The following is a 14,177-nucleotide window of genomic DNA, read 5'->3' as shown; positions in this document are numbered from 1 at the left end:
GATCCCACCAGTTATTAGTACTCTGTTATTTCAAATTTCCTTACTATATATACATATATATGAATGATTATAAGTGTTTGTGTCTCTTAGTGAAATGTAAACTCCTTGAAGACAGTACTATTTGTATTAAAGAACCTAGCAGAATGCATTGCTTCATAAGTTCATAAGTGTTCATAAGTCTGAGCTCTTGTTAATCAAACACATCTGAAAAATTAAATATTTCAAGGTAAAAGTGGTGAGGCATGAGAGAAAATGAATTTATACCCAGAATATTTTTTACATATGATAAAGAGGTCTACAGGAATGTGAATGAAGGACTATAAACCTAACATACCAATGAACTTGTGCTCAAATGCTTGTTGAGAGCATTTACATAGGTTGGCAAACAAATGCATTCTATGGCATTTATTTTTAACTGTAGTATTTAAAATGCTGTAATTTCTTTGCTTTGAGTGAAACACAAAGGGATGAAAAAACTGCATAGGCCATAGGAAATATTTATTAACAAAATGGTATCTAAGCAGAGGAACTACTGATTTGATGAATGACTTCTTTCTAGTCTAACAAAAAGAGTGTTAGAATTCTTTAAATTGAATGAAAAAATAAAAAGGCAACTTACTGCTTATTATGCCTAACCAATATAGAGTCTGTCATGTCTTATGAAGCAACTGGATTTTCCATAGTGCCTTTTTATATACCCAAAGTCCATGCTGGTCGTGAAGTCTATTTACTTTTGGACAATAATAAACCTGCCACTATCACCTTTCCTGAATAAAAAATGGAAGATTGCATAAAGACAATTTCAAGGCTGCAGGTTGCAGCAACCTACAGTCTTATTTCCCATCTCCCAAAGGCATTCAGGCTTTAACTAAATATCAACAAACTTTAAAAGAACTGTCCTTAAGTTTATGTCTTCCTTAACAAAGCATTTTTATCAGTATTTTATTTTGGATCATTATGCAACAAAATGCCTCAAATGAGGCATACATTTTTTGAACCAATTTTCTTTAATAAACCATAGGATCATAGATTTAGAGGCCATCCAGTTCAGTTCTCTAATTTTACAATCTAGAAAACTGAGGTCCATGGAAGATGTTACTTTTCTAAGACAAGTAACAAGTGTCAGAGATAAGCTATAAATTCTGATCATTTGATGCTGAAGACTGCCAGCATTCTGTCCCCTCTACTATACATCACTTCTTAAGTCAAATTCTTTACCAAAATATGCCATATTTTTCAAGTTCTGAAGCATTATCTTTATCAGAGTCAATCTCTGGAATTTCATCTTTACTCACATCATTTAAGTACTATCTAATGGGTTCAACAGCTGAAATGGCAATGCAGCAAAGCACTGTGGACTGCTTAGGGTGTGTTGGAGCACAAAAGATAACACGGCCATCCAATGCAGCTGAGGAAGTCTCCAGGTGTAACGACTCTTCGTGCCACTGGACCCAGGCTTCCAACACTGAGAGAGTGGTACTGTCTCTGTGCATCGACTTTTCCACTTAAATCTTCATGCACAAGTGTCTTTGTGCACAAAAACACACAAAGACAACAGTCATCCTCGGTTACCGAGAGACTATTACTACTAATGGGTTTGTGGACCACTTTCTAAAGTATTCATACTGCTACATCTAAGAGGAATTCATTAAGATGATGTAGATTTTAAGATATGTTGGGTCTCTCCTACTGAAATCTTTACTGAACTACACTGATTTATTTTCCGAGTTAGGAAATCTTCAATATTATGTTAAAAGTGAATTATTGAATTAACCTAATGGAACAAATTAAATCTGTGCTCTAGGAATTAAGAACTAGGATTGAGTTTGTATGCTGAGAAGCAATGTGTACTGTGGCAAGAGTTTTGGATATGGAGGGGTCCTATCTTATCTCTGCTACTTAATACCCATCGATCTTAGCCAAATCACTTAATTTCTCTGGGTCTCAATTTTTTATTTGTAAAATGAGAGTCAGAAGGCCACAAATATTTCTTCTTGCTCTAAGGAAATCTATAGTAGATGTTAGGGATAAATACCATGCCTTGGGAAAAGTGCCTTCTCCAAAATTATTCCTATTTAACAGTGTGAATATACAATGGATGGGGGCAGTAGTTGACATGGTAGATAGAGTTGGGAGTTGGGAAAACTTGGGTTCAAATGTATGACTCTGGGCAAGTCACTTAACCTCATTTGCATAGTTCTAGCCTTTGCCCTGCTGTTAAAATAAGGCAGAAAGTATATATACATATATATATATATATATAATATAGACACATATATACATACACACCTATAAATACATTGAATGTATGTAATTCTGTGTGAGTTATATAACGAATATCCTTACATCTATTTTTCCTAATATGAATAGTGCTTCTTACTTGGGGGGGGGGGAAGTAGTACCTCACTTCCAATATTTACATAAAATTTGCTTTTTGAATTTGCATTGTACTCTGACTACTACAGATTGATATTTAAATAGTAATGAGAACTGCAGCCATTGTATAACCCTTTCTATTCCTCCTTTAAAAACTGATAGAAAGGGGGTTGGAAAAGGAAAGCACTTTGGTGAGCACTGTAGTTTTTAATACATTGTTACAGTAAAGGAAACATAGTCTAGTCAATTATGACTGGGAAAATCATAAAAAAATTATGACTAGAAATCATAATTGTGATTTTCCCATTGCCATATCTTTTAATAGCAAGGGTAGAATATATTTTTTAAAAAGCTTCATTACACATTTAATAAAGAACCCTAACCCGATACAATATTTATTGTATAAAGCTTTTTGTTCACTAAATTACAAATATATTTGTTTAAATTGATAAAGAAATGCCCTGGAGTTTTGAAGTAACAATTACTTGTAATTACAATATTCTCCAAAATGCCAGCTTATCAGAACACAGGATAACTATGGCTTCTTAGTAGGCTTACTGACTTATGGGCTTCCTGTCAAAAAAATAACCAAGGACTCTCACCTCCAGCAAGCCATCAGCTGCATCATGGAGACACATGACCAGGGTCCCCACTCGGGCCATATTGTTGACATATGAAAAGGTAATCAGAGAGATGGTTGCGAGATGATGCAAGAACATAATCACAAAGTCCTTTAGGAGGAAAAAAAAGAGAATGATATTAGCAATAACATTCCTATATCCATTTAATATGGTGCATCATGCCTTGCTCAGTACAAAGTTCATTTTAATATTCCTAGAGCTGATAACACTCCCAAGGGTCTTGAATGCCATAGGCAGAATAAACTGCATGCCCTGCAGATGTACATAATAAGGAAGCAAAGGTTTTGCAAGCATTCCCCAAATCTAACTCAATGAGTCAAACTGTATGCAAATATGGAAAGTGAGACATTCCCAAAGGAATATGCTTTATTCAGATTATTAAAAATATCTGTTGGGCTTGAAGGAAAAGAGCATTGGTTTTGGATTTGGAAGGCCTAGATTTGAATACTACATCCAGAATGAACTGTCTGTTTGGCCTGAGGCAAATCGATTTACCTCACTGAAGCTTAGTTAACTGATTTCTAAAAAGAGGCTGTTGGACTATAATTTCTTTCAGCTCTGTAATTCTGTGGCTCTCTTTTCTTTCTACACACTCTTTGTTGATTTCATTAATTATTATGGATTTCTCTGTTATCTATGCAGATGACTCCCAGATTTACAAATTCACCCCCATCTCTATTGAGGTTCAGTGTCTTAACTCCATCTCTCACAGTTATTGGTTTAACAATGCTACTTGGACATGTGAACTTATCTCAGACTCAACACATCTAAAATAGAATTCATTATTTTTTTTTTCCTAAACCCTACCAGCCTCCTAAAGTTCTTTTAGGTGCTCAAAGGAGCACCATTCTTTTCAGTACCCAGGTACAATTTATGAGCCATCCTTATCCTTTCAACTTACACATTCCTTTAACTTCCAAGATCTATACCTTCTACCTCCTCAACAACTCTCAGAACCTATACTTTCTTTCTGCTCACACCTCACTTATCTTACTCCTGCCCCTGATCTTCTATCATATTGACCATTGTGACAGTCTCTCTGCCTGATATTCCTGCATCCAGTTCCTCTCCTATCCAACTTACTTCTCCTCACAGCTACCATGTTGAAATTCCTAAAGCACATATTTGACCTGTTACTCCTTTGCTCAAGAGGTGTTAATGGTTCCCCATTGACATTACGTTAAAATATAAACACTTCTGTTGGCTCTTGAAATATTTTGCAATCAGGCTTTAGCCAATCTCTCTAGCCAATCTCTAAAATGATTACATATTATCCCCTCCACCCCCATGTACTCTGTGGTCTACTGGCTTGTTTCCTGTTCCATGTATACAACACTATTTTCTTTGCTTTTCTTTGAAAAAGCTGGAATGGTCTCTTTCTTCATCCCTGACCCTGGGAAGTCTTAGTTCCTTTCAAGTCCCAGTTTGAATGCCATCTCTTTCAAGAGGTCTTTCCTGACCTTCTCCCCTATTTACAAACCCACTCAGCACTGTGTATTTCATTTATATATATCCTATATTTACTTTGTCCCTGTATATGCTTTCTCTTCCTAATAGAATATGACTTACTTGAAGGTAGGAACTGCCTCACTTTTGAAACTATGTAGACAGTGTCTCAGACATTGTAGATAATAAATGCTTATTGATTGGCTATAATGCTGATTCCTAGGTGACTGTTGTGGGCCTATCAGGTATCTACCAATATGGTAAATACCATCCATATAGCCATCTATATGGCTAATAGATAATAGATAATAAAATACTCTAAATTGGTTTAATCTCAATTACTTGATGATCTTGGAAAAAAATACTGGTGGCAAAACTTAAATGCATAGACTAAAACTTCAATACTTTGCTTTACTGTGATTGCCACTGATTATATCTTCAGCATGTAACTTTTCTTTTGTCATTTCAAGAAAGAAAATTATTGCAACCTATCATTATAGAAGAAAGAAAAAGTCAGAAAATGTAGAGTTGATGAAGTTATGAATCATGGTAGTACTTAAAACAGAATCATAACATGTTAGAGCCCCAAGGAATCACTCAAAGCCACTTCTTCCTCTTTCTCCACATGAGGAAACTGAGAAACAAAAGTAAAATGATTTGTATGAGGTCACATACTGACAAAATCTAGAATAGAATTCAGCCTCCTGTCTAATGGCTTTCCATGGAACCTATGGCTTCCTAATGTCAATGCTGTTTATCTCTCCTTTAAAGCAAAAATAAACTGGTTTTTTATGTTTTTAGAATTTTTTTGAGAACCAGACTACAAATATGGACTAAAAATCTAATGTAATATTGTGCTTATGTTCTCTATTTTGAGTTTTGTTGAAATTTTGAGGTGCTCAAAGAGAAGCTTCTCTTCATTCATTGACTTTTTCATTCATCACTTTTTCACTTGAAGTGGGAAGGATCAAGAAGGAGGTACTTTGGGATATCAGACAAAAGGATGTGACCAAACAGTTCCAGATGCTTCTGTTAATATTTTTAAATATATCTTTTTCCCATCTATATAATTACAAGATAAAGGAGTGCTCTTGAATTCAGTAGTTTTGCAGTATCCTTTCACTGCATGAGAAGTTAAAGATGATTCATTAGCAATACATTTTAGATCCCAAAATTCAATAACAAGACCATTTCTGCATAGCAGTGGACCAACTGAAGTGGATTTGGCCAAAGGACTAATAGTTCCTTAAATATGCTCTAAAGGCATGGGAGTTGTAAGAGGAGAAGGGGAAAGAGTGAGATACTGTTTCAAATAGGCTCAGGTATTCTATTTGCCCAAGTCTAAAATACACAGTTTTAAGTCCCATTGGCCCAGTAGCTAACCAAAATATTTCCCACAACTACCACTGTTTAGTAGAAGATGCTTGTTTTTGGCTGCTTGGAAGATAATAAAAATTTTATCTTGTTCTTTAATTTAGAATAAATGTAAATTGATTAAAACATTTAACAAGAATTAGGAATCATGTTGTAATTATGTTTCTTTGTTTATAGCTGATAAACATCAGTAAATGATACTAAGCTCATGGCAATACAGTTCCAATAACTGCATTGATTTCAGAGACCATACATACATTGCCTGTAAATACTAATCCATAGAAACTAGATTACAAGCTACTTTTGCATCTAATCCCCAGACATTGGTTTTTTTTGTTTCATTATTATATGGGTTGGAGGAGGGGATAGGCTCAGAGATATGCTTGTAGCAAGAATTCCATTTTTAGTACTCAGATCTATTTGTGCGAAGGTGGAAAAACAAAGCAAATAAAGCCCTTGTAGTTTTAGAAAGTAGGGACCTTACAGGGCTGTCACATAATGAAATATTGCTGTCTTTTAAAAAAAAAATCTCTTCCTTTCTGACTTAGAATCCACACTAAGTATCAGTTCCAATAGGCAATGGGTTTTAAGTGACTTTTCCAGGATCACATAGTTAACAAGTGTCTGAGACCAAATTTGAACTCAGGACTTCCTGTCTCTGGGCCTGGCTCTTTATCCACTGAGCCACCTAGCTACCCCAATAATGAAATATTTCTAAAGAACTTGCTCTTCCATATTTATATGCTCATTCAACTTCCCTACTCCACATCTACCCTCACAACCACTGTATACATTGGTTTGATTGAAGAATACACTTGATTAAAATTATAGTCTTAAATTAAATTATTAATTTGAATTGTATAAAACCAGAATTAGAAGATGAAGTCTTTCTGACCTGATGGTAGATAACATTATGGAAAATATGGTTATTAAGTGTGAACATGCAAGATATAGTTGAAAATGTCTGGAAATGTCTGGGTCCATGTTTGAACTCATGTCTATCTCCCTCAAAGTTAAACACTTTATCCACTGTACCATCTATCTGCTTCTAAAAAGATCTTCAATCAATTCAGGAAGCAAAAGGAATCAATATAGCTCAAAATTACTCCTGTTCATTTCTGCAAAATATTTTGTTGTTGTTCAGTCATTTCTGATGTCTCATGTCTCCATTTGGGGTTTTCTTGACAAAAATAAAGGGATGGTTTACCATTTCCTTCTCTAGCTCATTTTACAGATGAGGAAACTGAGGCAAACAGGGGTAAGTGGCTTGCCCAGGGTCACACCACTAGTAGGTGTCTGAGGCCATATTTGATTTTGGAGGATGAATCTTCCTGACTATAGCCCAGTGCTCCATCTACTGAGCCACCTTTGTACATTCTATGGACTTGAATAAATTATGAAGCCCAAAATATAAGGGAGGGTTACAACTTAATAGCTAGATTTGAATTCAGGTCTTCCTGACTTCTAGCCCAACACTATCCATTGTGCGCTATACTCCAGAAGAAAAGTAAGAAAATGAAATGATTTAAATTTTCATTTTGATTAAATTTCAGTCTGAAATGAAACCTTCCAGATAATCTAGTTCAGGGTGTACTAAAACTTATTTTTTTGTCATGTGGTCTGTGGGCTCCTTCTAAAAATAATGTTTTTTAATATGTAAAAGAAGGTATATGAGATTACAATGATGTCCAATTATATTAAAATGAAATTATCATAATATTTTAAAAAATTAGACCACAGAATACTGGTTATAAACTCCTATCAACTCCAACTCTTCACATAGCAGAGGGAGAAATGGAAAACTTGGTAGGATACATTATTTTCCAGTGGTCACATAATTAGTTAGTGGCTGAGCTGCAATTAAATCACTAGGCCTCCTAACTTCTCATTGGGTGTTATTACTACTATTGGGAACTATTAAGAATCATTTATTGAAACCAAGACTCAAAAAGAATAGTAAAAATAATTTACAGCTTCTAGGTCAACCAAATAGTTGTGGATGGAAATTTTAACTATGGAGTTTTTCAGCATCAATGAACAGGAGGGAAATTCAATGTCCTGTCTCTAATAACAACTCATATGGGTACAAGTGTTTTAAACTATCTGCAAAATGTGATGACTATTGGGTGTGTTATATGACTTACTACACTGATTTTGAAAAGTATTCTATATTGTTGGTCAGTATAACACAAAAGTAATTTCGAAGTGAGATTCTCAAATTTAGAATTCTTTCTCATACTCACACTAATTACATTCATCATAAAATAAATATTTATGGAAAAAAATTGTAAATCAGTGAAAAGGAGATGATTGGGGAGGATTAGCCAAATCTTAAGTATTGGTAGGTATTTATCTGACTTCTAAGAATTAAAGCCATTAATACCACTTCATTCAAACTATGTAGAGTCAAATCTGTTTCAATACCTTTTTTCATGATTTCACATGTTTTTTTTTTATTTCTGAACTTCTGAAAACTGTTATAAGGTCATTCATTATGGAGTCCATTGTGAAATGATGAGATTCAAGAAACTAATAAGCTATTTAAAAATCTTAAAATTTATTTTCCTTGATTTTGCCAGTTTATTTTCCAAAATGTATTTTTAAGTGCTTAAATAGATTTCGTTTTACTATTACTCCCTTTCCCATGCACTATTCTTACCCTGTTCTGCCCAGTCCCCAAAATAAAATAGACTTTCCCATATTCAAATAAAAAAATAGTAATTTTCTTCCTGACTCATTAGGATTCAAATGTCAACTTAGTCTGTCAGGATAGGGTATTCCATGTGGTCATTATTCATTTAACCTGCAAAAAAAGTTGGCACTGTTCAAAAGGATAGCCCAAGATGAATAAAAGAACCTTAGAAAAGGGGAAGTGAAAATGACTTAGTTCTGGCACATGTGAAATTATGAGGGTTTTTTTTTTTTTTTACCAAATTGGAGTGGGGTGTGTGGAGGTTTGGATTGAAACTGATCTACTTTAGATGATATAAAAAAATCAATTTTTTACCGAGATTTAGTGTAATTTTAACCATTTGACATTTTGCGACCCAAATTGGAATGAGAAAAATTTAAATCAACACAGAATACTGAGGCCAACATCTGGTGTATTCACACTCTTTAGTGCATTCTTTTACCTGATTTTCTTTAGGCTAAGAAATAGAACTGCTCTTTGATTTTTAAGGGCCAACATAAATTAACCCACTATGTGAACTGTTCCACTGCTCAGACAAACCTAATGCAATCCTGTTTCATGTACAGCAGGAAAAAGGCATACAGTTTTGGGGGTGCCTTCCAGGAAGACATAACATGAGTACCCTGGGGGCCATTCAGAGAAAAGTAAGTTTAGTGGGTAGTGGTAGAAAAGAGAAGAAAACCTAGAGAGACTAGAATTCTTCAACATGAGGATCAGGGAGGAGATGATCAAAATCTATAAAATATATCCACATTCAGTATTTTAAAACTCTTTCCCTTAAAGTTTGACCTTTTTTGGGGTGGGTATAGAAGTAATAGGGGGGGAAATAGCAAGGCATAGAGAGCTTTCTACTTTCTGTGGTGGGAATATCATACCCCCTTACTCCAGTATGTCTATGAACTCATTAATGTGAGTATGTACTCCTTCTAAAACTGATGTTTCTCATTTTTATCTGTGTATACTAGTGAGGAAGGTTATTGTTAAATCTAGGTGCTACAAGGGAGGAAGTAGGTCTGAGAAAGAACCTGTAGGATTTCAGAGGTGAAGTCCCCAAAAACTGGTGTGTTTGGATTTCAAAGGCCAAGTACCTAGCCTATAGGACTGGTAAAAATGCAAATCCCAGGAGAATTGGAGAATGCTGATAGTTGATAGCCCTTTCCCACTTAATCAGCTAAGGGAATATAAAAGTTTCTTTATTTCATGCAAAATGAAGGCTTTCCACTGGTGGCATGGTATCTGATAGCCCCGGGGGATAAAAAACAATGCAGTGCAAAAGGGGCCAAGGTGCCTTTTCTGACCTGGCAGATTTTTGCATTCCATGATGGCCACATCTAAATGTCCTCTCCATGAAGAAAAGGAATAACAAGGGATCATCACAGTGTTTAGTTGAACTGGAACTATCTACTTGTTCTACTTTCAAAAACTGTATCTTTATAAATTAAATAAACTGATTTTTAAAGTAATCCCCTTACATAAGTCTGGTCAGTCATTTTTCAGATCCCAGTAATAGCACTTGGGATTGAGCTTCCTAGCACATCTCAGCACCTAATACAATTTCTTGGACACTACAGGAATTAAAAAAAAAAATCCTTGTTAAATGAAATAGAACTTTAGGTGATCCACTTCAATCATAGAATCATTAGATTTTTAGATCTAGATAGGATTTTTGAGGATGTTTGGTTCAATGTCTTCATTTTACAGTTGTGGAAAATGAGGCTCAGAGACTCATCACCCAAATGGAAAAGTCCAGATTTAAATCCAGAACTTCTGACTCTCAATTCAGTTCATGCTTCATCCAACTCCTTCATAAAACTTCAAGATAACCTATAAGCAAAGGATTGCTTTCACCTTTACACTGAGAGTTGCCTTTATGGATACAATATTACTTTATATTTCATTAGATACATTTTTTCTTTTAAAGCTCTTGGGAATTTATATAACTGAAATAAAAATTCACTGCATGAACAGGATTGATCCACTTTTTAACCCATTCAACATTTACAATACCATTTCAAGATTAAGATCTCATAAGTTTTTCTACTATGAATTGTTTGTTTAGTATTTAATCTTTAATTGATTTGGCATGATAGAAAGTGACACTGCAAAAGAAATTTTGCTTGGACAACAGAAAACTGTTTTCAACAATTGTCAATTCTCTTTTTATGCTATCAATTAATCAATTAGTTAGTATTTATTAAGCAGCTGCTATTACATGCCAGGAATGGGATATAAAGAGAGAAATTAGAGTCTCAGGAGTTATTGGTATTGCTGGGGACACAAAACGTATGCATGAAGAACAAATTGTGGAAAGGAGGAAAACAAGGAGGCTATTTTGACAGAACCGTAAGCATATGAAAGAGAGTAATATGTGATAAAGCTAGAAAGAGTAGCTATATCCTAGTTGTAAAGGACTTTAAATTCCAAATAGAGGAGTATACTTAGGTATCTGTTTTACATTACATCTTTCTCCATCATGGTTTAGATATAGCAGAGGTTGGCATCAGAAATCAAATGGGAATTTTGGGAGTTTTGTGAAAGCCGCGGATGATACGAAGGCTAACAGATGATACAAAAAAAAGTTGAGACACTAAAAAATGCACAAGATAAATATGTGTGGTATTGTATAATATCAACATATTTTATCTTATTTTATAAAGTTAAAAAATTAAAAATTAAAGTTTGTAAAAAGAACATGAAAGCCAGCAGACGACAACGGTTAGAAATGTAGAGGTATCTTTATGAGTTTAATACCTCATAAATGGCTAAAAAGTGTATGTACAATTATTTTTAAATGTCTTTTGTCATACATGCTATAGGTAATTCTCAAGTTTGTTTCATTTAAAATTTTTTTCATATCTTTGATATTTTAAATTTCTTTTTCATATAGTGTTTTAACTTAACATTGACCTATGCCAAATATTTAACCCAAATTTTACAGTAAAGTACAGCAAACACCCATATAAGAAAAAAGAAAACAAATTCAGACCTATGGTATGAAGGGAGGGCCAAAAAATTGTGTCTTAGGAGCCCCATGCCTCTAACCACCATGATGTGGAATAGTAATCTATATTTGGTTCTCTAATTGGTAGTCATTAAAATTTAATGAAAATACAAATCATGAAGTGAGATTATTGAGAATATTAATTATTATTATTAAGAATACAAATTGTTACTGTATTAAAAATAGATACTGTTGGAGATATTTCTAGGAGTAACAAATGATACTGTGGAGATTTCTGATTGTAATAAATGAGATATTCTGCCTGAATAGAGAGATACTAGGGGAAACCTGAAGCTGCCTAGTTGTAATGGAGATAGAAATACTTCTGAGAGATAGAGATGCTACTAGAGGGGATACTATGGGGTTGCCTATTGATCACTACTGATGGCTAATAGATCAAGATATTTCCTACCATCCACCCTTCACCTCTCAGTTTTCCACCCACGCCCTCCTGCCTCCCTTCTCCTCCCCCTGTTAGTCAGTCACCTTTCTATGTAACTCAAAGGTGAACTGTGAGTTTTAGAGAAGATGTTTTTTCCCTCTTTCTCAGGTAAGGAGGTTTATTGGGGAAAACAGGACAAGGATGTAAATTGAGGTGAGAGGGATAAGGTTTTCCCTAATCTATAAAGAGGGTTAGGAGGATTTTAGGAAATGTCAGTCCTGTCACAGCTATGACACAAAAATCTGTCAGGGAGATGGGAGGATAACTGTTTAATCTTCTTTCTTCTTCCTTCAAACTCTCAAATATATCTCAAATCTCAAATATACAATCAGTTCTTCATACTTTAAGCCATCAATAAAAGTTAATTTCTTTTCAGCCTAACTCCAGAAGCCACCCCCCCCCACCCCCAAGGGTCCTTCAGCATAGGACAGAAGCTAACAAGAGATTAGTTCAGAGCTTCTTCCCCCTTCAGCCTGGCTTCACTCTCCAACTGACTTTTCTGGGAACATTCTATTTGGAATGTTCATCTTGATTGACAGATGATGTCCCCAGCTTTCTGTCTTGCATGCATGAAGTTCTCTTTTTTTTTTTTTTCATGCCTCTTCCACATTAGAGAATAAGGATTCCTTTGTTAAGCAGCTGTCATGGGTTTTCCTTCACTCAACATAAAATGTATCTTGCTTTCATATAATATTAATAACTTATTGATTTAGCTAGGTAGTGCAGTGGACAAAGTTCTGGACCTGGTAACAGGAAGATCTATGTTTAAATCTGGTCACTGACACTTATTAGCTGTTTGACCCTGGGCAAGTCATTTAATATGTCTGCCTCTTTCCTCAGCAGTAAAATAGATATAATATAATCACACCTCTCTCTAGGGTTGCTGTGAGGATCAAATTAGTTAATATTTGTAAAGCATTTAGCATGGTTCGTGGAACATAGTAGGTGCTTAATAAAAACTTACTACTATCATCTTGGTGGCTCACTAGAGAGCTGGCTTGCAGATTGGAGATCCTGGGTTGAACTTTGATCTCGAACATTTCCTAGCTGTATGATGGGTTTTCTGATGCATTCAGGCATATTAATAGTTGCTGCCTTCCTTTTCTCATAGCTCAACTGCCTAGCCTCCCTTATTGTGGTAGCACCTTTAAATCATTTATTTAAATTTCAGCTTTTTTCATGATTCTCTTTGTGCTTCTTTCTGTTTATGATAGATAAAATGATCAAGTATATCATGAAATTATTTCTTTTTACCTAAGGGAGGTAGGATGAAGCTAACCACCAATTCCTTTGCTTGGCTAAGAAGAAATTGTGAATTCTTTAATTTTTAATGAATTTTTTGATTCATTTTTTAAAAACCCTTACCTTCTCTCTTGGAATTGTTACTCAGTGTTATTTCCAAGGCAGAAGAATGACAAGTGCTAGGTAATGAGAGTTAAGTGACTTGTCCAAAGTCATATAGGTCATACAATCTGCTCTGAGGCCAAATTGGAACATAGGACCTCCAGTCTTTAGGCCTGGCTCTCTATCCACTGAGCAATCCAGCTGCACCATTCTTCAATTTATGCCATAACTTACTACTGACTTTGGATTTTGCTTTTCATGATGATATTGATATTGATGTGGTTTAATTCTTTCAATAGTATTGCAATGCTTTTGTCAGTGATCAAAAATTTTCCACTGAGTACCCATACTTTAATTCTTTCTTTTTTTTATTTGATTTGGTCACTTTCAAACATTATTCCTTGGTTACAAAAATCATATTCTATTTCTCCCTCCCCTTCCCCACCCCTCCCATAGCCGACACACAATTCCACTGGATATTACATATGTCCCTGATCAGAACCCATTTCCATGTTGTTGGTGTTTTTTGCACCAGGGTGATCATTTAGACATTTAGAGTCTATATCCCCAGCCATATCCCTCTCAACCCAAGTGATCTAGCGGTTGTTTTTCTTATGTGTTTCTGCTCCCACAGTTTTTCCTCTGAATGTGGATAGTGTTCTTTCTCATAGGTCCCTCCGGGTTGTTTATGATCATTGCATTGCCACTAATGGAGACGTCCATTACATTTGATTGTGTCACAGTGTATCAGTCTCTATGTATAATGTTCTCCTGGTTCTGATCCTTTTGCTCTGCATCACTTCTTGGAGGTTGTTCCAGTTCCCATGGAATTCCTCCAGTTTATTATTCCTTTGAGCACAA

At 35.0% G+C, this 14,177-nt stretch overlaps 1 protein-coding gene across 2 annotated transcripts in view; it reads right to left on the bottom strand.

The window, feature by feature from the left end:
• The window catches only part of CERS6 (ceramide synthase 6), a 323,332-nt gene that overhangs the window by 86,112 nt on the left and 223,043 nt on the right, over nucleotides 1-14,177 (bottom strand). For both annotated transcript variants that reach the window (XM_001375375.5, XM_007494319.3), the window contains exon 7: nucleotides 2,979-3,107. In XM_001375375.5, the coding sequence (XP_001375412.2) occupies nucleotides 2,979-3,107 (129 nt within the window). The remainder of the gene's footprint in view (nucleotides 1-2,978; nucleotides 3,108-14,177) is intronic.

The sequence above is a fragment of the Monodelphis domestica genome, chromosome 4 (assembly GCF_027887165.1).
Source record: "Monodelphis domestica isolate mMonDom1 chromosome 4, mMonDom1.pri, whole genome shotgun sequence".
NCBI classification, from domain to species: Eukaryota; Metazoa; Chordata; class Mammalia; order Didelphimorphia; family Didelphidae; genus Monodelphis; species Monodelphis domestica.
Note: the sequence above shows the minus strand (reverse complement) of the source record. Positions and strands in the feature narration are given on the sequence as shown.